This window comes from Balaenoptera ricei, chromosome 15 (assembly GCF_028023285.1).
Source record: "Balaenoptera ricei isolate mBalRic1 chromosome 15, mBalRic1.hap2, whole genome shotgun sequence".
Lineage (NCBI taxonomy): Eukaryota > Metazoa > Chordata > Mammalia > Artiodactyla > Balaenopteridae > Balaenoptera > Balaenoptera ricei.
In genome coordinates, this window is record NC_082653.1 from 67,693,714 (window position 1) to 67,713,551 (window position 19,838).

At 36.8% G+C, this 19,838-nt stretch overlaps 1 protein-coding gene across 1 annotated transcript; it reads left to right on the forward strand.

Annotated features, from left to right (window-relative positions):
• Positions 1 to 126: 126 nt before the first annotated feature.
• LOC132349720 (transmembrane protein 180-like) lies at positions 127 to 19,051 on the forward strand. Its single transcript, XM_059898373.1, is given in 9 exon segments — positions 127 to 276; positions 1,298 to 1,502; positions 1,801 to 2,052; positions 2,055 to 2,371; positions 8,209 to 8,254; positions 8,257 to 8,356; positions 10,635 to 10,718; positions 13,979 to 14,101; positions 18,751 to 19,051. Coding segments are annotated over 9 exon segments (1,284 nt in total). The 3' UTR covers positions 18,758 to 19,051.
• Positions 19,052 to 19,838: the final 787 nt, after the last annotated feature.

Sequence of the window (19,838 nt, forward strand, 5' to 3'; positions counted from 1 at the left end):
ATTTAACTTAAATTAACTAGTGTCCAGTGGAATTTTGCCACCCATCAGTTATTGTATGCAAGCAGTGAATTTTAACCATTTCTTTTTTTCTTAAACTAAAGGAAGAAGAATTCCACTGTGTGGAAAATGGCATTTTTAAATATCAAACCCATTGCTTGGGCATTTTCTAGGATAACATTAGGGACTGAAATGCTAAATTCTATCTTCAATTTCTACTATGTAAAGGTTTTTTTACACCTGTACAAGATTTCAGAAGTGGCCTTTTACCAAGCACAGGTGAGATGGAGCCCTTGTTGTCCTTTCTCCTTAGGACAGAGTTTCTCCTTCCTCATAGTTGTGCCTTGCTGTGGTTTTCCAAAGAGCTGATTCCTCATGAGCTGAAAGAGTTATCAAGAAGAGGTTATCCATGTCCAAGATCCTCTGTTTAAGGGCAAAGAGACTTTTGAAAGATTGTCACTTAAAACACAACAGCTTTAGAGTTTAAAGGGTAAGTTTTTGGTTATCTGGAAAATTCCCTTATGTGGAAAAATTAGAATTATTAAGATATTCTATGTTTTGAAATGACCCATGGTATTCATAAATTTTATTGTAACTCATTACCAATTAGATGGTCAGGGTGGATAGAGTTCATGGTCTTAAAAACCCGTATGGTTTATAATGTTACTTAAACCCCATATGGTTTATAATGTTACTTGTTTATTACCAACAACAACATCCTTGATCTAATAAGTGTTTTTGCCATTTTGAGATGGCAAACACTAATATTTTAACCTTTCCTAATGAAATTATGTAAAACTGTGCCATGGTCTGTAAATAGGCCATCACTCTTTGCAGAGGCATGGCTGTGTGCCTTGTGGGGAGACACTGTAGCATAATGATTGAAAGCACAGACTCTGGGGTCATCTGCCTTGGCTCAAACCCTGGCTTTGTCATTTATTAGCCAGGCAAGTTGCTTAACATATCTAGCCCTCAGTTTCCTTGTAAAGCAGGGATAATAATAGTACCTGCTTCATAGGGTTGTTGTAAGGATTTAATGAAATAATTCATGTAAAAACTTGTTTGCCTAAACACAAAGTGAATGTACACTGTTTTTGAGAGGTAGTATTAGCTGTTATTATTATTATTAATATTTCAGTATGTATACCCCCTACAGATACTGGAAGCAATGAGCTTTTTTTTTTTTTTTTCAACTGATCAACTTTGGTTACTTCACATTAATTAAAAATTCAGGGGTCATTTTCATCAGTATAAACTATACTAAAATAATCCTGTTTTATTTTTGGTGTTGTTCTCCTAGATGATTTTAATGATTTGGAATGCTCTTAATGACATGACTGGGTATTTTCACAACGACTGTAAGGCTGACTGCTGTTCCAGTCGTCATAGTTCTGTTTTGTATGGTGGCCCTTTATATGCAATAGCCTTCCTGCTTCCTTGGCTCCCTTGGAAGTACTATCATGAAGGTGACTGGCTTAGTGGGCTTCACCTGGTGGTATCATTATGTGCTTTTTCTTAATTTATTTATTTATTTTTATATTTATGGCTGTGTTGGGTCTTCGTTTCTGTGCCAGGGCTTTCTCCATTTGCGGCAAGCGGGGGCCACTCTTCATCGCAGTGCACGGGCCTCTCACTATCGCGGCCTCTCTTGTTGCGGAGCACAGGCTCCAGACGCGCAGGCTCAGCAATTGTGGCTCACGGGCCTAGTCGCTCCGCGGCATGTGGGATCTTCCCAGACCAGGGCTCGAACCCGTGTCCCCTGCACTGGCAGGCGAATTCTCAACCACTGCGCCACCTGGGAAGCCCCATTATGTGCTTTTGATAGCACGCTTACCTTTGTTCAGCAAGCCCAGTGTGTACTCTTTGCAGAAATTTTCACTAGATATTTCACTAGTCGGCTAATTATTTAAATTATTTTCACTAATTTCACTAGTCGGCTTCAGCTTATTAAAATCAACCAAGTGGCATCACTGGTAGGATCTACCAGTATCCTTTTCTGTGGTCTCATCTCTGATGACATGGAAATTTTGCTCAGTTTTCAGGCCATCACTGTTGTCATGCTATTCTTGCTACTGCCAGCCTTTACACTGGCATGCGCCACGTGAGTCACTTAGAACCTAAAAGAAGCCCTGAGGAAAACCCTTTCTCTGAAACTGAATAGGATCTCCCCTGGACCTCCGTCATCTCAGTGATGAGACAAATCTTGATCCAGAAAAACTTTCGCCTTTTTCTGATAATGAATTTCTTCCAAGTCTTCCATTTAACCTTCTTCAGTAACTTCATGATGATCTTTGTTGGTAATCTCATTCCTAAGGATGTTCTTCCTTCTTCCATAAGGAGCATCATGTATGGGGCAGGCTTTCTCTGCCCACAGGTATGTGATGATTCTTCATGTATCTTCCTACAGGGGTTAAAGATATAACTCTTACCTGGCTGAGGAATTAAAAACCTGATTATATCAGTAGTTGGAAAAAATGATTCACATTTATTAAGAGACCCAAAGATTCAGAGTCCCAGAAATTATACAAGATTCTGTAGAAATATAATGGAAACAAGAGATGCAAGGAAAAAAGGAAGGAGAACCCAAGAAAGCTGAGCAATGTAATATTTTAAACACTGAGCTTTTCAATTTTGTTCTCCTGAGCTTCCTCATTTAAACCTCCGCAGAACTACGGAGGAAAATACATGGCTTCCTGTGAGCATGTCATTTTGCTTTATCCTGACATTTAAGATTCCTGTGACTGTTACAAGGAAGAAGAGTTACTTGATCATGGATTCCTGAAGCCAGGTTTCAAAATCACTTGGCTAAAAGACTGGAGTCCTAGAATTCCAGAACGTTAGTAAAATTCCATGGCCATGACCATTATTGTAGAGGGTGTATCCTCCAAAAAATATACCAGCCTGTTGTTTATTACACGATTTGGAGAGTTGATGAATAAAATTGCTTCCCTTAACCTAAATATATCCTCTAAAAATATGACTTAACCTAGCCTATGATATGGGTTTTTCCTGTTTTCACAATTAAAATCTGTTACCTATATTCTTCAGAGAATAAGTTATTCTAGATAGACAAGTTTTTACTGTTTACTAACTTTCCAAAAGACTTAAACCATGTGGGGTAGAAGTAGTTCTGAAATGTTCTAAATGTTGCCACACTTTCTTAAGCAAAGTATAAGGGATAGAATTTGCTTTTCTGCCATTAGCTCAAGGCCTTTATCATAGTTTGGTTACTGTATATACCATAATACTGATAACTCACATTTTCTGAGTGCTTACCGTGTGCAATGGACTATGCCAAGTACATTGTGTACATTCTCTCGTGTAATCCTGACAACTACCTTTGAGAGAAAGACCCATCCTGCCAAATGAGAAAAGGGAGGCTCAGAGGCCTTTAGAGTCGTGCACTTTAAGATTCTCTCTCTAAAGTGTACTGTGTTTATGTGGTCTGTTTAGCAGAGTTTACCAAATAGAGTAGCATTTTTGGCTTATCAGTATAGTCCCAGGTACTACGTGTGCACAGTAAGATGATGCTCTCCCTTCATGGCAGTTTGAGGTTTTTCAAGCTGTTTGCTGACCCAGAATGGGGAGCTGTTTGAGTTCTTGTTTCTACTTGTTATTGTCAGATTCTAGGCTATATATACATTCCCACTTTTAATCATGTACTTGCCTATAGTATCTCCTCCAGGTAAAAAAAAAAGTTTGTTAAACTCTTACATAAATTAAAAAAAAAAAAAAGTAGGTAGATATTTTTATTTTTTTGGCCACACCCAGTGGCATGTGGCATCTTAGTTCCCCTACCAGGGATCGAACCCGTGCCCCCTGGAGTGGAAGCACAGAGTCCTAACCACTGGACCACCAGGGGATTCCCAATAGATAGATGTTTTTAAGCAGTTTAATTGAGATGTAACTCACATACCATACAATGAATTCACCCATTTAAAGCATACAATTCAGTGGTTTTTAGTATATTCGCAGATATGTGCAACCATCACCACAGTCAATTTTATTTTTGTTTATTTTTAAATTTTTTGGCCGTGCCACGTGGCTTGCAGAATCTCAGTTCCCCGAACGGGGATTGAATCTGGGCCGAAGCAGTGAAAGCCTGGAATCCTAACCACTAGGCCACAAGGGAACTCCCACCACAGTCAATTTTAGAACATTTCATAATCTCAGAAAAACAAAAAATGAGTTGAAATAAGGTAGTTTTTTGGTTACAGTTTTATTGAGGTATGATTGACTCTCAATAAACTACATATATTTAAACTGTACGACTTGGTACATTTTGACCTATGTATGTACCATGAAACCATCACCACAATCAAAATAGTAGACATACGCATCACTCTCCAAACTGTCCTTGTAATCCCTCCCTCTAATTCTCCCTTAGTTTGCATTTTCTAGATTTTTATATAAATGGAATAATACAATACATACTATTTTTTGGTCTGGATTCTTCAGTCATGTTTTTGTGGTATCAATATTTCATTCCTTTTTATTGCCAAATAATATTCCATTGTGTGGATATACCACAGTTTGTTTACCTATTCACTTTTTAATGGGCATTTGGTTGTTTCCAGTTTTTGGCTATTACAAATAAAGCTGCTGTGAACATTTGTGTCTTTTTTTTTTTTTAGATAAATTTTAATTTAATTTTTATTTATTTTTTTATACAGCAGGTTCTTATTAGTCATCAATTTTATACACATCAGTGTATACATGTTAATCTTTGTATGGACATATGCTTTCCTTTCTCTTCGGTAAACCCCTAGGAGAAGAATGGCTGAACTGCATGGTAGGTATATGTTTAACTTTTAAAGACACTGCCAAACTGTTTTCCAAAGTGGTTGTACCATTTTACATTCCTCCCAATCATGTATAAGTTTTCCATTTCCTCCACATTCTCATCAATATTATATCAGGCTTTTTAGTTTTGGCTCTACTAGTAGGTGTGTAGCAGTATCGTATTGTGGTTTTGATTTGCATTTTCCGAATGACTGCTAATGATGTTGAGCATCTTTTAATGTGCTTACTTGCCACCCATATATCTTTTTGGTGAATTATTTGTTTAAATCTTTAATTATTTTTTAATTGAATTGTATATTGTTGAATTGTAAGAGTACTTTATATATTCAATATATTATGTATTCTCAGTAAAGGTGCTTTGTTGGATATATGTTCAGCAATATTTTCTCCCAGTCTCTCTTGGATATTAAATTTTAAGAGAAGTATGGCCAAAAGATTTCAACGATCCTTTTTCTCAAGCCTTCACACTAACATATGAATTTCTGTTGATCTCAATAAAAAAATCATTATAAAGTGGAAATCCAAAGTTGCCTTAAATTTTATTCTTAATTTCTAAAGAAGTGACACGTATAAATTATTGGGGTAAAAAAAATGACAGCTTGTTGGAATTTGTTGTTATTTATTTGGCTAAGTCACTTTAACACTCTACCTGTTGGTTTTGTTAACGAAGGCTAAGCACTGTATTTTCATTTTCTCAGGCTGTCTTCCCAGTGGCTTTCTTTTTGAGGAATTGAATAAATGAAAGGAGAAAAGAATGAGCAAGTGCTTTTTCTCTCTAATAACTGTTTTAATCGGTCTGTGACTATTCCACATCCCACTCCCCTCCAAGAGGCAGAACAGTAAACGGGTTAGGAGCATGGAGTCTGCCAGGGAGAAGTCTGCCTCCCCACTTATTAGCTGTCTGACCCTGGGTAAGTTACTGAAGCTCTCTGTGTCTCAGTTTCCTTCTCTGTAAAATGAGAATAAAAATGGTACCTACGGATTGGAATTATTATGAGGATTAAATGAATTAAGACATACAAAGTACTTAAAATGGTTCCTGGCACAAAATAAACACTCTAGAAATGTTAGCTTTTATAATTAAATCTCAGTGCAGCAAATATTTATTAAACTTTCACTGTAAACACAGCATTGCCTTTATCTCTCTTTTGATTTAGGCTTCTTTGGCATCTGTTTGCCAACACTTATTCTGGGACACATTATTCACAAGCTTTTACTCAATAAACACATGAATGGAGAGCCAAAACCCTCAGCTTGTAGAAGGCTTTACTTTAGTAAAAGAAAAAGTAGTCTCTTTTTTTGTCGTTATATTACTCATCATTGGCTCATATCTTTTTTATTAAGATAATGGTTTTTTATTTTATTTTATTTATTTATTTTTGGTTGCATTGGGTCTTTGTTGCTGCGCGTGGGCTTTCTCTAGCTGCATCCAGCGAGGGCTACTCTTCGTTGAGGTGCACGAGCATCTCATTGCGGTGGCTTCTCTTGTTGCGGAGCATGGGCTCTAGGCACGCGGGCTTCAGTAGTTGTGGTGCACGGGCTTAGCAGTTGTGGCTTGCGGGCTCTAGAGCGCAGGCTCAGTAGTTGTGGCGCACGGGCTTAGTTGCTCCGCGGCATGTGGGATCTTCCCAGACCAGGGAATCGAACCTATGTCCCCTGCATTGGCCGGCGGATTCTTAACCACTGTGCCACCAGGAAAGTCCCTGGCTCATATCTTTTTACATTGGACAGAAAAGTAATAAGGAACAATTATTAAGTACTTTATATGATGAGAGAGACAGAGACAGAGAGGGGGAGGGAGTGCTAGTGGGAGGAAATGCCTCTTAGGTAAAGTAACTTGTCTATGAATGAACAGCTGGTAAAAGTGGCAAAGCTGGAATTCAAACCTAGGCACATCTGATTTCAAAATCTTTCTCTTTCCACTTTGCCACATATTTCTTACATTACTTTCTTATATTTTGTATAGTATTTATGTATTGGAGATTGAAAACAAGCTTCATTTCAATATGTAGAACTGTGTAAATTTACAATATTATTATGATATATAGGAATATAAGGGGGCTTGCTGGGGTGTTTTACATACTTTACCTTATAGAACTCTAAGAAGTGCCTTGGATCCCATCAATCACTGAGCCATTGTTTTAATATTAAAAAAAAAAAAGCACTCTTGTTCCTTGAAAGTACAGAATTAAACCAAAAAAATCAGTCAGGGGGAAAACCCCTTATGTTTATTAAAGAATATTGGTATTATACTTATATCATTAAAAATTCTCCTCTAATTGTAATGTACGCACGTTTGGTTAGTGAAAACAGTTCAGGGCTAAACGATATACTTTTTAAAACTGAAAACAAAGAGGATCTTCTAATTTTTGTTAATGTACATATGTATATTTAGCACTCACTTTTTGGTCTAGAACAATGAACTTTTTCATTGGTAGCAAGAAATGCAGTAAAAAAATGTGACTGAGCTCTCAACATGAATCTAGTAGAATTATGAAAATATATAAGATTAGGCAGGAAACACAACCAGAGAAATGTAGATAGAATCATAAACTATTGTTTATCTCTGGTGCTTGATTTTAGGATTAAAAAAGTACATTTCAGACATATTACAGCAAGAAGAATAGTAAGATATTCATTTAACTATTTACTACTGTGTGCTAGGTGAATTCTGGGCTTTAATCCCAAATTTTAAAATCTGAATTTATTTTAGATTTTTTTTTTTTTTTTTTTTTTTTTTTTTTTTTTTTTTTTTTTTAAATTAATTAATTTATTTATTTGGCTGTGTTGGGTCTTCGTTTCTGTGCGAGGGCTTTCTCTAGTTGCGGCGAGCGGGGGCCACTCTTCATCGCGGCCCCTCCCGCTGCGGGGCACAGGCTCCAGACGCGCAGGCTCAGCAGTTGTGGCTCACGGGCCCAGCCGCTCCGCGGCATGTGGGATCTTCCCAGACCAGGGCTCGAACCCGTGTCCCCTGCATTGGCAGGCAGACTCTCAACCACTGCGCCACCAGGGAAGCCCTTTATTTTAGATTTGAGTTGGCCTTTTCACATTACAATAAAGCAATGCTTGTTGTTTCTAAGTGATGGTTTTTTCATAGTTGATTTTAGTAAAACCTCCTCATGTTAGTGTGAAAATAAAAATGTATGAAACCGTTTCTCACTTTGTTCATTTTATAGGAAATAATAGCTGTTTCTTCGTTATTTATAGAATTTTGGTCAACTTTTATGGATATAAATGGATAATAACATTTCTAACCATGATAGATAGTATTAGTTGTGTGTTTCAACTGATGTTATAATTCAGAAGCAAATTTATCTTTGGCTGAGAACGTGTATTTCGTTGTCAGGAAGAATAAGCATGATTCATGGGATTCCGTCTTAACACGATGCCAATCTGCTTCCATTTCAGTGCCTTGTACTTATCAGCCAGTCCCGGCTGAGGAAGTTTGGTTACTATATATATTTTCATTCTACCTAGAAGGAACAGCCTCCATTGTCATGTTACTTCTTGGACAGCAATACTATTATTTTTTGGCTCTTTATCTCACTATTATCATGTAAGTAAATGCCAGTGCCAATCCCAAAATTACACTAGGTCTTGCCATTTCCTTTCAAGCAGTGAAACATCGTTGATCTGAAATGTGTTTAGTATTCATTTCTAGGCAGAGTCATTATACCTTTCTGTCAAATTGAATGTGAACTCCTTTTTTGCAGAGACTTCTAATGCTAAATTTTGTTGTAAAGTTAAGTGCCTCTTTGTAACCTATTAAAGTGCATCATTTAGTAAACGCTGCTGCCAAATAATAATCTTGTCCCCAAAAGATGTTCTTTGCCTTTGCCATCTTGGGAAATGGCTCTACCATCTTTCTAGTTGCCCACGTCAGAGATTGAGAAGTTGTCTTTGCCATCTCTTTCTTGTCTCCTACATCCAATAAGCTACCAATTACTAGTAGTTTTAGCTCCCTAGTATGTCCTGAATCCATCCCTTCTCTGTTTCCACCGCCATTCCTTTAGCTCAGGTCCTCATCATCTCTTACCTGGATTTCCATATAGCCTCCCACATGGTCCCCTTGCCTCTAGTCCCCAGTCCCTCCAACCCCTTCTTCCATATTGCTTCTAGAGTAACGTGTCATTCCATTGCTTAACAATCTTAAGTGGCTTCTCATTGCTTGCAGGATATAATGCAAATGATGACATATGAGGTCCTTTGTTATGCAGGCCCTGTTTACCTCTTTATCCTCATTTCTTGTTACTCCTCCTCTTAGAATGAACTCCCTGCCATAGAGAAACATTTTGCAGTGCCTGATTCAACACCTCCATGTCTAACATGCAGCATTCTGTGCCTGGAAGGCTTTCACTGTTTCTTATATGGCTCTCTCCTAGTGTTTCTTTAGGCTGCAGCTCAGGGATGTGTTTTCTGGAAAGCCTTCCTCTATTTCCTCATCTGGATTTGTTGTCCCTCCTACATGACCCCAATGCCCTGTGCTTATCTCTGCTGTAGCATTTATCCCCCTGTCTGTGACTGTCTGTGGCTCCCACTGGACTGAGCTTATTATGAATAAGGTCTAGTTTCTTATTACTGTGGCCCCATTATCTACTATAGTTCCTGCAAAGAGTTGGTCCTTAGAAAATGTGTTTTGGGTGAATGAATTAATAAATCCTACTCCAGGTCCCTGCTGGAACAATTTGAGAAAATTTTCATGAAGACTTACTTGCATTTTGAATACATTGGTAACGGAGAGTATACTAGTTAACCCAAAGGATTGAATCTCTGTGAAACTTCAAGATATTAGAACCCCACATAGATAGCTATTCTATAAATCTACAATGGTGGCCCTGGCTATATCATATTTAAAAGGACATCTTGATAGAGAATTCTAGAATAAAAAATTTTGTTTGCTTTTTTTTTTACTTAAACCATCCCCCCATTTTTATTCTTCTATCATAATTAAAGTGTTATATGTCCTTTTATAGTTCTTAACTTTCCTATCTTGATATCAAGAGATTTCTGTATTGGATGTGATATTGAACTAGAAGATTTCTAAATGCTTCTCCAGTTAAAATATATTGGCATTTATATTATTACATACTTACTACTTATATATAATATTTTACTTAGCTCATTTTTTTTTGCATGGGATAAAGATTGTGCAAAAGAAATATAAGAAGATAATCTACCTTCCCTTAGCTTATGGTAAAGAATTAGCAAACATAAGTAGTAGATTATAAATTTAAACTGAAAAAAATTTAAAATATCTGCTATACTTGCCTTCTGTTATCAAAGGTAATTTTTAAAAATATATATTTATGTGAGTGAGAGATAATGGATTCTCATTTCTTCTGTTTTATTGTGCAGTTTACAAAATATTTATGCTGTTTAAAATATAAACCAAAAAAAACCATGTCATTATTACCATGCTCATAAAGCTAGAAAGTTCATTTTAATTAAGGCAGTGATCAACTATAGGAAATAAAAGGGAAAAAAAGGAAAAATAAAGACAAAAAATGTCTGATGAATTTCCATGTCATGTTTTGTTCTTTAGAACCTATCCATAATTTAAGCAGATTTAATGAGCAGTCATCTGGGACTGAGGAAAAAGCATAGTAAATTTTTCAAAATGTAGTTATTTTATTTTCAAAAGAGAATTATATATTCATAGATATATTTTGGGAGGATAGAAGTGTGTGCCTAATATATCTTTACTTTTATAGTATATTACTTCATTTTTCCTTTTTGCAAACCGAATGTCTACTTTTATTTGATGTTTGGTTTTTAAACAAATCTGTGCCTCCTAGTGATAGAATTTTCATTTGTGTATTTAAAATTGTTTCTAGGGTGATTGTGCAAGCTTCTTTTTGCTCATTTAATCTGCCACTAGCTGACATGGTCGATGCAGATTTACTGAAGTTCAACTGGCAGTAAGTAATATTTTTTCAAACATTAGCTATAAAAATATCACATGGAGGCAGGACCTATCAGAGTCTCCATAGCTCAGTTACATTGCCATTACAAATCACATAACTGAAAGATGATCATAAGAGGCATCATTGGGAATCAGAGAGCAGAACATAATAGGATATTCATAACTGTTCACCCTGGGCAAGTTTTCCCTGCTTTTGAAAGGACATCATAATTTTTTATCCCTCAGCTTCACACAGCCAATGCTACAACAAGGTTAAATCTCAGAAACCAAAGTGAAACCTCAGATAGCTTTATGTTATAATATTGCAATATGCATTATTACACTGGATGATCAGGCAAAATGACCTTCGCCCTGTGACATCACAAGAATTAAAACTGAAGATCAAAGTCCATCTTATCCTCTTTTACTTGAAAAAGTGTAAGCTGATGATGAGAGGTTTTGTTCCTTGGTATGGTTATTATAAACGCTTTAGATCAGCTATAAAATTCACTTGATGGGCAAATATTTTGTGATATGTGCCCTATTTTATGGATTAGAGAGGACTGTATTATTTTAAGACTGGCATAGTCTTTATTAGCTTTGTAGAAACTGCATGGCTTTTTTTTTTTAATGCAACTTAAATTGAGGGAAGCTTTGCCAATCCAGCTTGGTGATTTCTTCTTTATATAATTTCTTTCCTGTTTCAGGGTTTGTTGCTAAGTCATATTTGGAGTGATGAGCAAGGTGGTGAGCTCCTTAAGGTTCAGGACCGTGTCCCTAGTGCCTAGAAAAATGACCGGCTGACATCACTTTTAAAAAAATGAATAAGTTAACAAGAAGAAACGTCAGTAAACATCTTATAACCCTCAAATTCTTTTTGAATGAGACTGGGTACAAATGAATAAAATGCCTCAAACAGTTGGAAAGGGAAGGGCACTGACATTTATCAAATGCCAATGTGTGTAAGCGCTGAATGGCTTTTGCTCATTCAAGTCACACACCAGCCATGTGTGGCAGAATTATTGACTCAACAAATATTTATTGATTGCCTCCTATATGTCAGGCACTGTGGTCAATGCTGGGGATACAATACAGCAGGTCTTGTAACAGATCCTTTCTAAAAACATACTCTTCTATGCACATGCTATACGCTTCTGACTGAATGGCTACTCTTGAAGACACATGTGCTTTTCTGCTCCCATAAGTTATATCCTTACCAAGAGTCAGTACTTTTTGTTTCAAATTGGTTAATGTCAGATGCAATTGTTATTATAATTACAACACTTAATTACACTTATATTTTATAAACTTAGGAAATATAAGTATGAAATGAAAGTTATTTCTATGAAAACTAAGTTGAATGCTTTAGAAAGACTTGATAAAGTTTAAGTGTAAAAAAATTACTATCAAATCTGATGTGATGAGAACTGTAAATGTTTTGGGGAAAAGTCATAAAAATCTAAAGGTATTCTGTTCTTAGATTGCCTTGTGAACAACTTTAGGTTCTCTCTATAACTGATAGTAGAAACCATAGATCATGTCCTATGGATACTATACATGCCAGAAAGATGGCACAGCACTTTCATCAGTGGATGTGTACTTAAAGAAAAGATTGGTGAATGAGTATAGTTAAGTTGAAATAGAATGGTCAATGTCTTATCTTCTGAAAATGATTTTTTGGCTTCAGTCAACTGTCGTCCTGATCATGTCAGATAAGAACTTAATGCAGGGAGCCAAAGCAGATGTAACCCTTGCCTTTATGGCACTGACGGTCTAGTGGAGGATACAGACAGCAGTTGTATTATTATATTATCATGAAATCATAATTATCCCCATTTTCAGGAAACTAAAACTCTTGAGGGGTTAACTTTCCCAAGGTAATGTAACCAGCAGATTGAAGAACTGGGAATGAATCTCAAGCTCTTACCATCAAAGCAATCTTCTTCCAATTCTCTGGCCTCATCTTTCCCCGTCTTTCCTTTCCTTTTCTTTTTTTCTTCTCTTTCTTCACCTCCCCTTTTTCTTCTCTTCTTCCTTAGTTGCAAGGTTTCCATCATTAGTTGAAATATGACAAAATTCCAGATTACTCAGTCAATGCACTTGATTTATTTTATGTGACGTAACTAAATTATCAAAAAATGATATGGCAGGATTCTTAACAGAGAACATGTTAAAGTAATCCTTTATAAAATTTGGGCAGAAAGACTTAAGTATGAATCCCAGTTCTACTAGTTTCTAGCTGTGTGACTATGGACAAGTTAGTCTGTCCTCCCATCCCTAAAATAGGAGTGATAATATCTTCCTCATGGGATTGTTGCGGAGCTTAAATGAAATAATACATATTGGTACTGGAGATATTGTGTGTTCAGTTCCACACCACTGCAATAAAGCAAATATTGCAATAAAGCAAGTCACAGATTTCTTGGTTTTCCAGTGCATATAAAAGTTATATTCATACAATAGTGTAGTATATTAAGTGTGCAATAGCATTATGTCTAAAAAATGTACATACATTAATCTAAAAATACTTTATTGCTAAAAAATGAAATGTCCAAACAACTACAATAGTAACATCAAAGATCACTGATCACAGATCACCATAACAAATATACAGTAAGTCCCCTACAAATGAACCTTCAAGTTGTGAACTTTCAAAGATGCGAACGTGCATTCACGTGTCCAATCACATAAGTTAGTTCACGTGTCTGGCATACGTTGTCATGTGCGTACATCCACTACAAATGGTTGTGCTTTTGTGTACTTTACTGTACAGTACTCTATAGAGTACAGTAGTACAGTATTTTTATTTCAAGCCCAGGACGTCCAGAAGCAAGCGTAAAGGCAGCGGTATATAGCCGATTGTGTTAGTTGTGTGCCTAGGCTAACTTTGTTGGACTTACGAACAAATTAGACTTACGAACGCGCTCTTGGAACAGAACTCGTTTGTATGTAGGGGACTTACTGTAATAATAATGATAACATTTGATATATTGCAAGAATTACCAAAATGTGACACAGAGACACAAAGTGAGCAAATTCCGTTGGAAAAATGGCGCCAATAGACTTGCTCGATGCATGTTTGTGGCAACCCTGCATTATCAGATGATGGTTAGGATTTTTTAAACTATTTCTATTATTGTCTATTTAGGCTCAAGGAGGACTTAGTAGCCAAAAGGTCCTTGATACTTGTATACATATATATGTATATACACGTACGTATATACACACATGTAATTTGTGTGTGATGTAGACACATGCTACTTTTTTCTGTTCCAGGTCACCCCTTTCCTCAATGGTCTTTGGCATCAATGCTTTATTTACCAAACCTGCTCAGTCTTTAGCTCCCATGAAGATACTCTCTAGGCTAAACCAGTATGGATATGGAAACCCAAACAAAAGGTAGAGGAAAAAAAATGCTTTGAAATAATGTAATAGAAATATGAAAGCAAACTCAGCCTTTTACATTGATTACTAGGCAGTATCTTAGACTTTGGGCATTATTAGTCATTAATTTATAGATCTTGAGTAAACTACAATAAAAAGTATTCATGTCAAAGGAACCTCAATAGGAATATCTTTAAGGGTATTCTTTAAATTATGTATGCTACAAATGTCTATGTAATTCACACTAAGCTACATACTGATTGCTTTTCTAAGTCATTCACTCATTTATTATTTCATTCCACAAATGTTTCTGAGGGCCTGCTATTATCTGCTAGGTTCAAAGGTTCTGGGCATACAAGATGAATAAGAAGACTCCAAAGCCCCACAGATTGTGAAGCACTGTGTAAGGCCCCACCAGCCTTTGGTGATAACGGGCACTGTGGTAATGCAGGGAAGAGGTTCCTGCCTCCGTCTGCCTAAAGTCAGGGAGCCCTTTGCAAAACAAGGGTTTCTTGAGCTGAATTTTGGAGGCTGAGTGGGATTTTTCTCTCCTGAACACAGAGGAATGTCATTCCAGGCAGAGAATACAGCATGGCAGATATCCAGAAGCATGAGAGAACTCTCACTAAGGTATTCATTTATTCACTCAACAAACGTTGTTGAGAGCCTACCACATCCTAGGCTCAGTGATAAGGCAATGAACAACAGGGAACAAAACCACAGAAGCCTCTGCCCTCACACAGCTTACATTCTAGTGGGAGGGAGGCAGGCAGACAAGAAATTAGCTAAGTAAAATACGTAGTATGTTAGTTGGTGAGAAGTCCTCTGGAGAAAAATAGAACAAGAAGAACAGGAAGGCTTGGGGAAAGCTGCATTTTTAAATAAGGTGATGGGAAGGCCTCACCACCAAGGAGATGACATTTGAACAAAGACCTGAAGGAAGGTGGGAGGGAACCAGGGTGCTCTCAGGGAAGAGTGTTCCCGGCAGAAAGCACAATGAGTGCAGAAGCACTGAGTGCAGCATGGCTGGCACTAGGTCTGCCGAGGAGGCTGCCAGCGTGACTGGAGCAGAGTGAGAGCAGGAGGAGACCAAATCCCACGGGTCCTTGCAGCCCTCTGTTGTTACCTTGGTTTCACTATGAGGTAAATGGTGGTGGTGAGGCAGCGGAGGATTCATTCATTTGTTTATTTGACATTATTTTTTAAAGCAGTTGTAGGGTCACAACAACACTGGGCCGAAAGTACACAGAGTTCCTGTAAATTCTCTGCCTTCCCACACGAACTGCTTCCTCCACTATCAGCATCCCACACCAGAGTGGTACAAATGTTATAATCCATGAACCTACATCCTTATCACCAAAGTCCATGGTTTACAATAGGGTTCGTGCTTGGTGTTACACATTCTGTGGGTTTTGATAAATGTATAATGACGTGTGTCTTCACAGCCCTAAAAATCCTCTGTGTTCTGCCTATTCATCCCTCCTTCCCACCAACCCTGACAACTACTGATTTTTTTTTACTGTCTCCATAGTTTTGCCTTTTCCAGACTGTCATATAGTTGGAATCATACCTTTTCAGATTGGCTTCTTTCACTTAGTAATATGCATTTAAGATCCCTCCATTTCTTTCCATGGCTTGATAGCTCATTTCTTTTTAGCACTGAATAATATTCCATTGTCTGGATGTGCTACAGTTTGTTTATTCATTCACCTACTGAAGGACATCTTGGTTGTTTCCAAGTTTTGACAATTATGAATAAAGCTGCTATAAACATCATGTGCACATTTTTGTGTGAACATAAGTTTTCAACTCCTTTGGGTAAAGACCAAGGAACACAATTGCTGGATCATATTATAAAAGTATGTTTCATTTTCTAAGAAACTGCCAACCTGTCTTCCAAAGTGACTATACCATTTTGAAATCTCACCAGAAAAGAATTGGGAGTTCTTGTTTCTCCACATCGTCATCAGTATCTGGTGTTGTCATTGTTCTGGATTTTGGCCATTCCAATAGGTGTATAGTGGTATCTTGTTTTAATTTGGCATTCCCTAATGGCATATAATTTGGAACATCTTTTCATATGCTTATTTGCTTATTTGCTTGTATGTCTTTGGTGAGGTGTCTCTTCAGGTCTTTTGCCCATATTTAAATCAGGTCCTTAGTTTTCTTATTCTTGAGTTTTAAGATTTCTTTGTGTATTTTGGATATCAGTCCTTTGTTAGATATACTTTTTGCAAATATTTTCTCCCAGTTGGTGATTTGTCATTCTCTTGACAGTGTCTTTAGCAGAGCAGAAGTTTTTAATTTTAATGAAGTCTAGCTTATCAATGATTTCTTTCATGTATTGTACCTTTCATGTTATATCTAAAAAGTCCCTGACACCTAGATTTTCTCCTAGTCTATCTTCTAGAAATTTTATAGTTTTGCATTTTACATTTAGTTCTGTGATCCATTCTGAGTTAATTTTTGTAAAGAGTACAAGGTCTGTGTCTAGATTCATTTTTTGGCATGTAGATGTCTAGTTGTTCTAACATCATTTGTTGAAAAGACATTTTATTGCCTTTGCTCGTTGGTCAAAGATCAGTTGACTGTATTTATGTGCGACTATTTCTGGCCTCTCCATTGTGCTCCATTGATCTAATTGTCTATTCTTTTGCCAAAATCACAATGTATTTTTTCTCTTCCAGTTTTTTTTTTTTTAATATTTATTTATTTGGCTGTGCCGGGTCTTAGTTGAGCATGCAGGATCTTCATTGCAGCACGTGGGATCTTTTAGTTGTGGCATGTGGGCTCTTAGTTGCGTCATATGAACTCTTAGTTGCGGCATGTGAGATCTAGTTCCCTGACCAGGGATCTAACCTGGGCCCCCTGCATTGGGACGGCAGAGTCTTAGCCACTGGACCATGAGGGAAGTCCCTCTCTTCCAGTTTTATTGCGATATAATTGACATACAGCGCTGCATAAGTTTAAGGTGCAGAGCATAATGATTTGACTTACATACCACATGAAATGATTATCACAGTAAGTTTCATGAACATCCATCATCTCATATAGATACAACACAGTGTCTTAGTACTGTAGCTTTATAGTAAGTCTCATGTCAGGTAATATCAGTCCATTGACTTTGGTTTTTTTCAGTGTTGTATTGGCTGTTTTTGATCTTTTTCCTTTCCATGTAAAATTTAGGATCAGTTTTTTGATAACCACAAAATAGTCTTCTGGGATTTTGTTAGGGCTCTTGTTGAATCTATAGATCAAGTTAGGAAGAACTAAAATCTTGACAATATTGAGTCTTCCTATCCATGAACTTGGACTATCTCTCCATTTATTTAGTTCATCTTTGATTTCTTTCATATTTTGTTAGATTTATGCCTAACTATTTCACTTTGGGGGGTCCTAATATAAATGGTATAATACTTTTAGTTTCAAGTTCCATTGCTGATATATAGGAAAGCAATTAATTTTTGTATATTAACCTTGTATCCTGTAACCTTGCTATAAATGCTTGTTAGTTCTAGGAATTGTTTTGTTGCTTTTCTGTTGTTGGTTCTTTTGGATTTTCTACATAGACAAGAATTTATTTTTTAAAGTTTTTCTCACAACTCCCTGCATATTTCTATTATAAATATTTTCAAATATACAAAAAATTTGGAAAAGTTATACAGTGAAGACATATATTCACTACCTATATTCAACTATTTATATCTTACTATATTGGTTTTAGCACATATTGATCAAGGTATCCATCCCTCTATCTATATATCAAGTCATTTTGTTTTTCCTCACAACTTCTTTTTATTATGAAAAATTTTAAACACAAAAGACATTGAAAGAAAAATACAGAGAAAATCCATGCACCCATTTCTTAGATTTAACAGTTTTAACATTGTGCCATATTAGCTTTATCTGTATTTATGTGTATGTATGTATTTTGTCCTCTGAACCATTTTAAGGTTAAGTTGCAGATATAGTAGCATGTCATACATCTTATAGCTTATGTACACCTTATAGTTTAGCTTACATCTCCTAGAAATAAAAGCATTCTGACTGAAGAGTTTGAGCACAGTAATGAGATGATTTGACTTATCTTTTAACAGCATCCCTCTGGCTGCTGTGAGAGAATAGATGAATGAGGGGAGTTAAGACATGGGAAACCTGTAGTTTAGTAACATATGGTATATTGTGCTTGATGGTAGCTGGAGGGAGGTGAAGCTGGAAAGGTCAGGGGCTGATGCTGCATTTAAATTTTCTTAATCCTATACATCAGGGTGTCCCAAATGTGATGACTTTTTAACTTTTGTTATATGAGTTCTCTCTGTACTATTATTTACTTAATATTTTTCTTTAAATTTATTTTAAATCACAAACTTAAAAAAATCTGGTCATAAGCAAAAGTATCCGTGATATATATGTATAACTGAATCACTTTGCTGTACACCTGAAACTAACACTACATTGTAAATCAACTATACTTCAATAAAAGTTAAATTGGGACTTCTCTGGTGGTCCAGTGGTAAGACTTCGTACTTCCACTGCAGAGGGCATGGGTTTGACCCCTGGTCAGGGAACTAAGATCCCTGCGTGCTGCCCAGTGCAGCCAAAAAAAGAAACAAAATTAAATTAAATTAAATTATTTAAAAAGTAGGGCTTCTCTGTTGGTGCAGTGGTTAAGCATCTGCCTGCCAATGCAGGGGACACGGGTTCGAGCCCTGGTCCGGGAAGCTCCCACATGCTGCGGAACAACTAAGCCCGTGCACCACAACTACTGAGCCTGCATGCCACAACTACTGAAGCCCGGCTAACAAGAGAAGCCACCGCAATGAGAAGCCCGTGCACCACAATGAAGAATAGCCCCTGCTCACCGCAACTAGAGAAAGCCGGCACACAGCAACGAAGACCCAATGCAGCCAAAAATAAATAAATTTTTAAAAAACTAAAAAATAATAAAAAGTATACATGAAAACATTCATTTGGTGGGTTTCACTTTTTCTAACACAATTAAAATAGTTAACCATTAAAATAACAAGAACTATTGTGTATCATCTGAAAATCATCACATGTACTACCAGGAGTACAGACGCTGTACTTTGGGTAAAACTACTGTAGGTAAAAGAAGTCATTGAAGATTTTTTTTTTTTATTGGAGTATAATTGCTTTACAATGTTGTGTTAGTTTCTGCTGTACGATGAAGTGAGTCAGCGATATGTATACCTATATCCCCTCCCTCTTGGACCTCCCTCCCACCCACCCCATCTCACCCATCTAGGTCATCACAGAGCACTGAGCTAAGCTTCCTGTGCTTTATAGCATGTTCCCACTAGCTATCTATTTTACGCATGGTAGTGTATATATGGCAATCCTAATCTCCCAATTTGTCCCACCCTCCCCTTCCCTGCTCTGTGTCCAAATGTTCATTCTCTACATCTACATCTCTATTCCTGCCCTGCAAATAGGTACATCTGTACCATTTTTCTAGATTCCACATATATGCATTAATATACGATATTTCTTTTTCTCTTTCTGGCTTACTTCACTCTGTATGACAGACTTTAGGTCCATCCACAGCTCTACAAATGACCCAATTTTGTTCCTTTTTATGGCTGAGTAATATTCCATTGTATATATGTACATGTACCATATCTTCTTTATCCATTCATCTGTCATTGGACATTTAGGTTGTTTCCATGTCCTGGCTATTGTAAATAGTGCTGTGGTGAACATCGGGGTGCATGTATCCTTTTGAATTATGGTT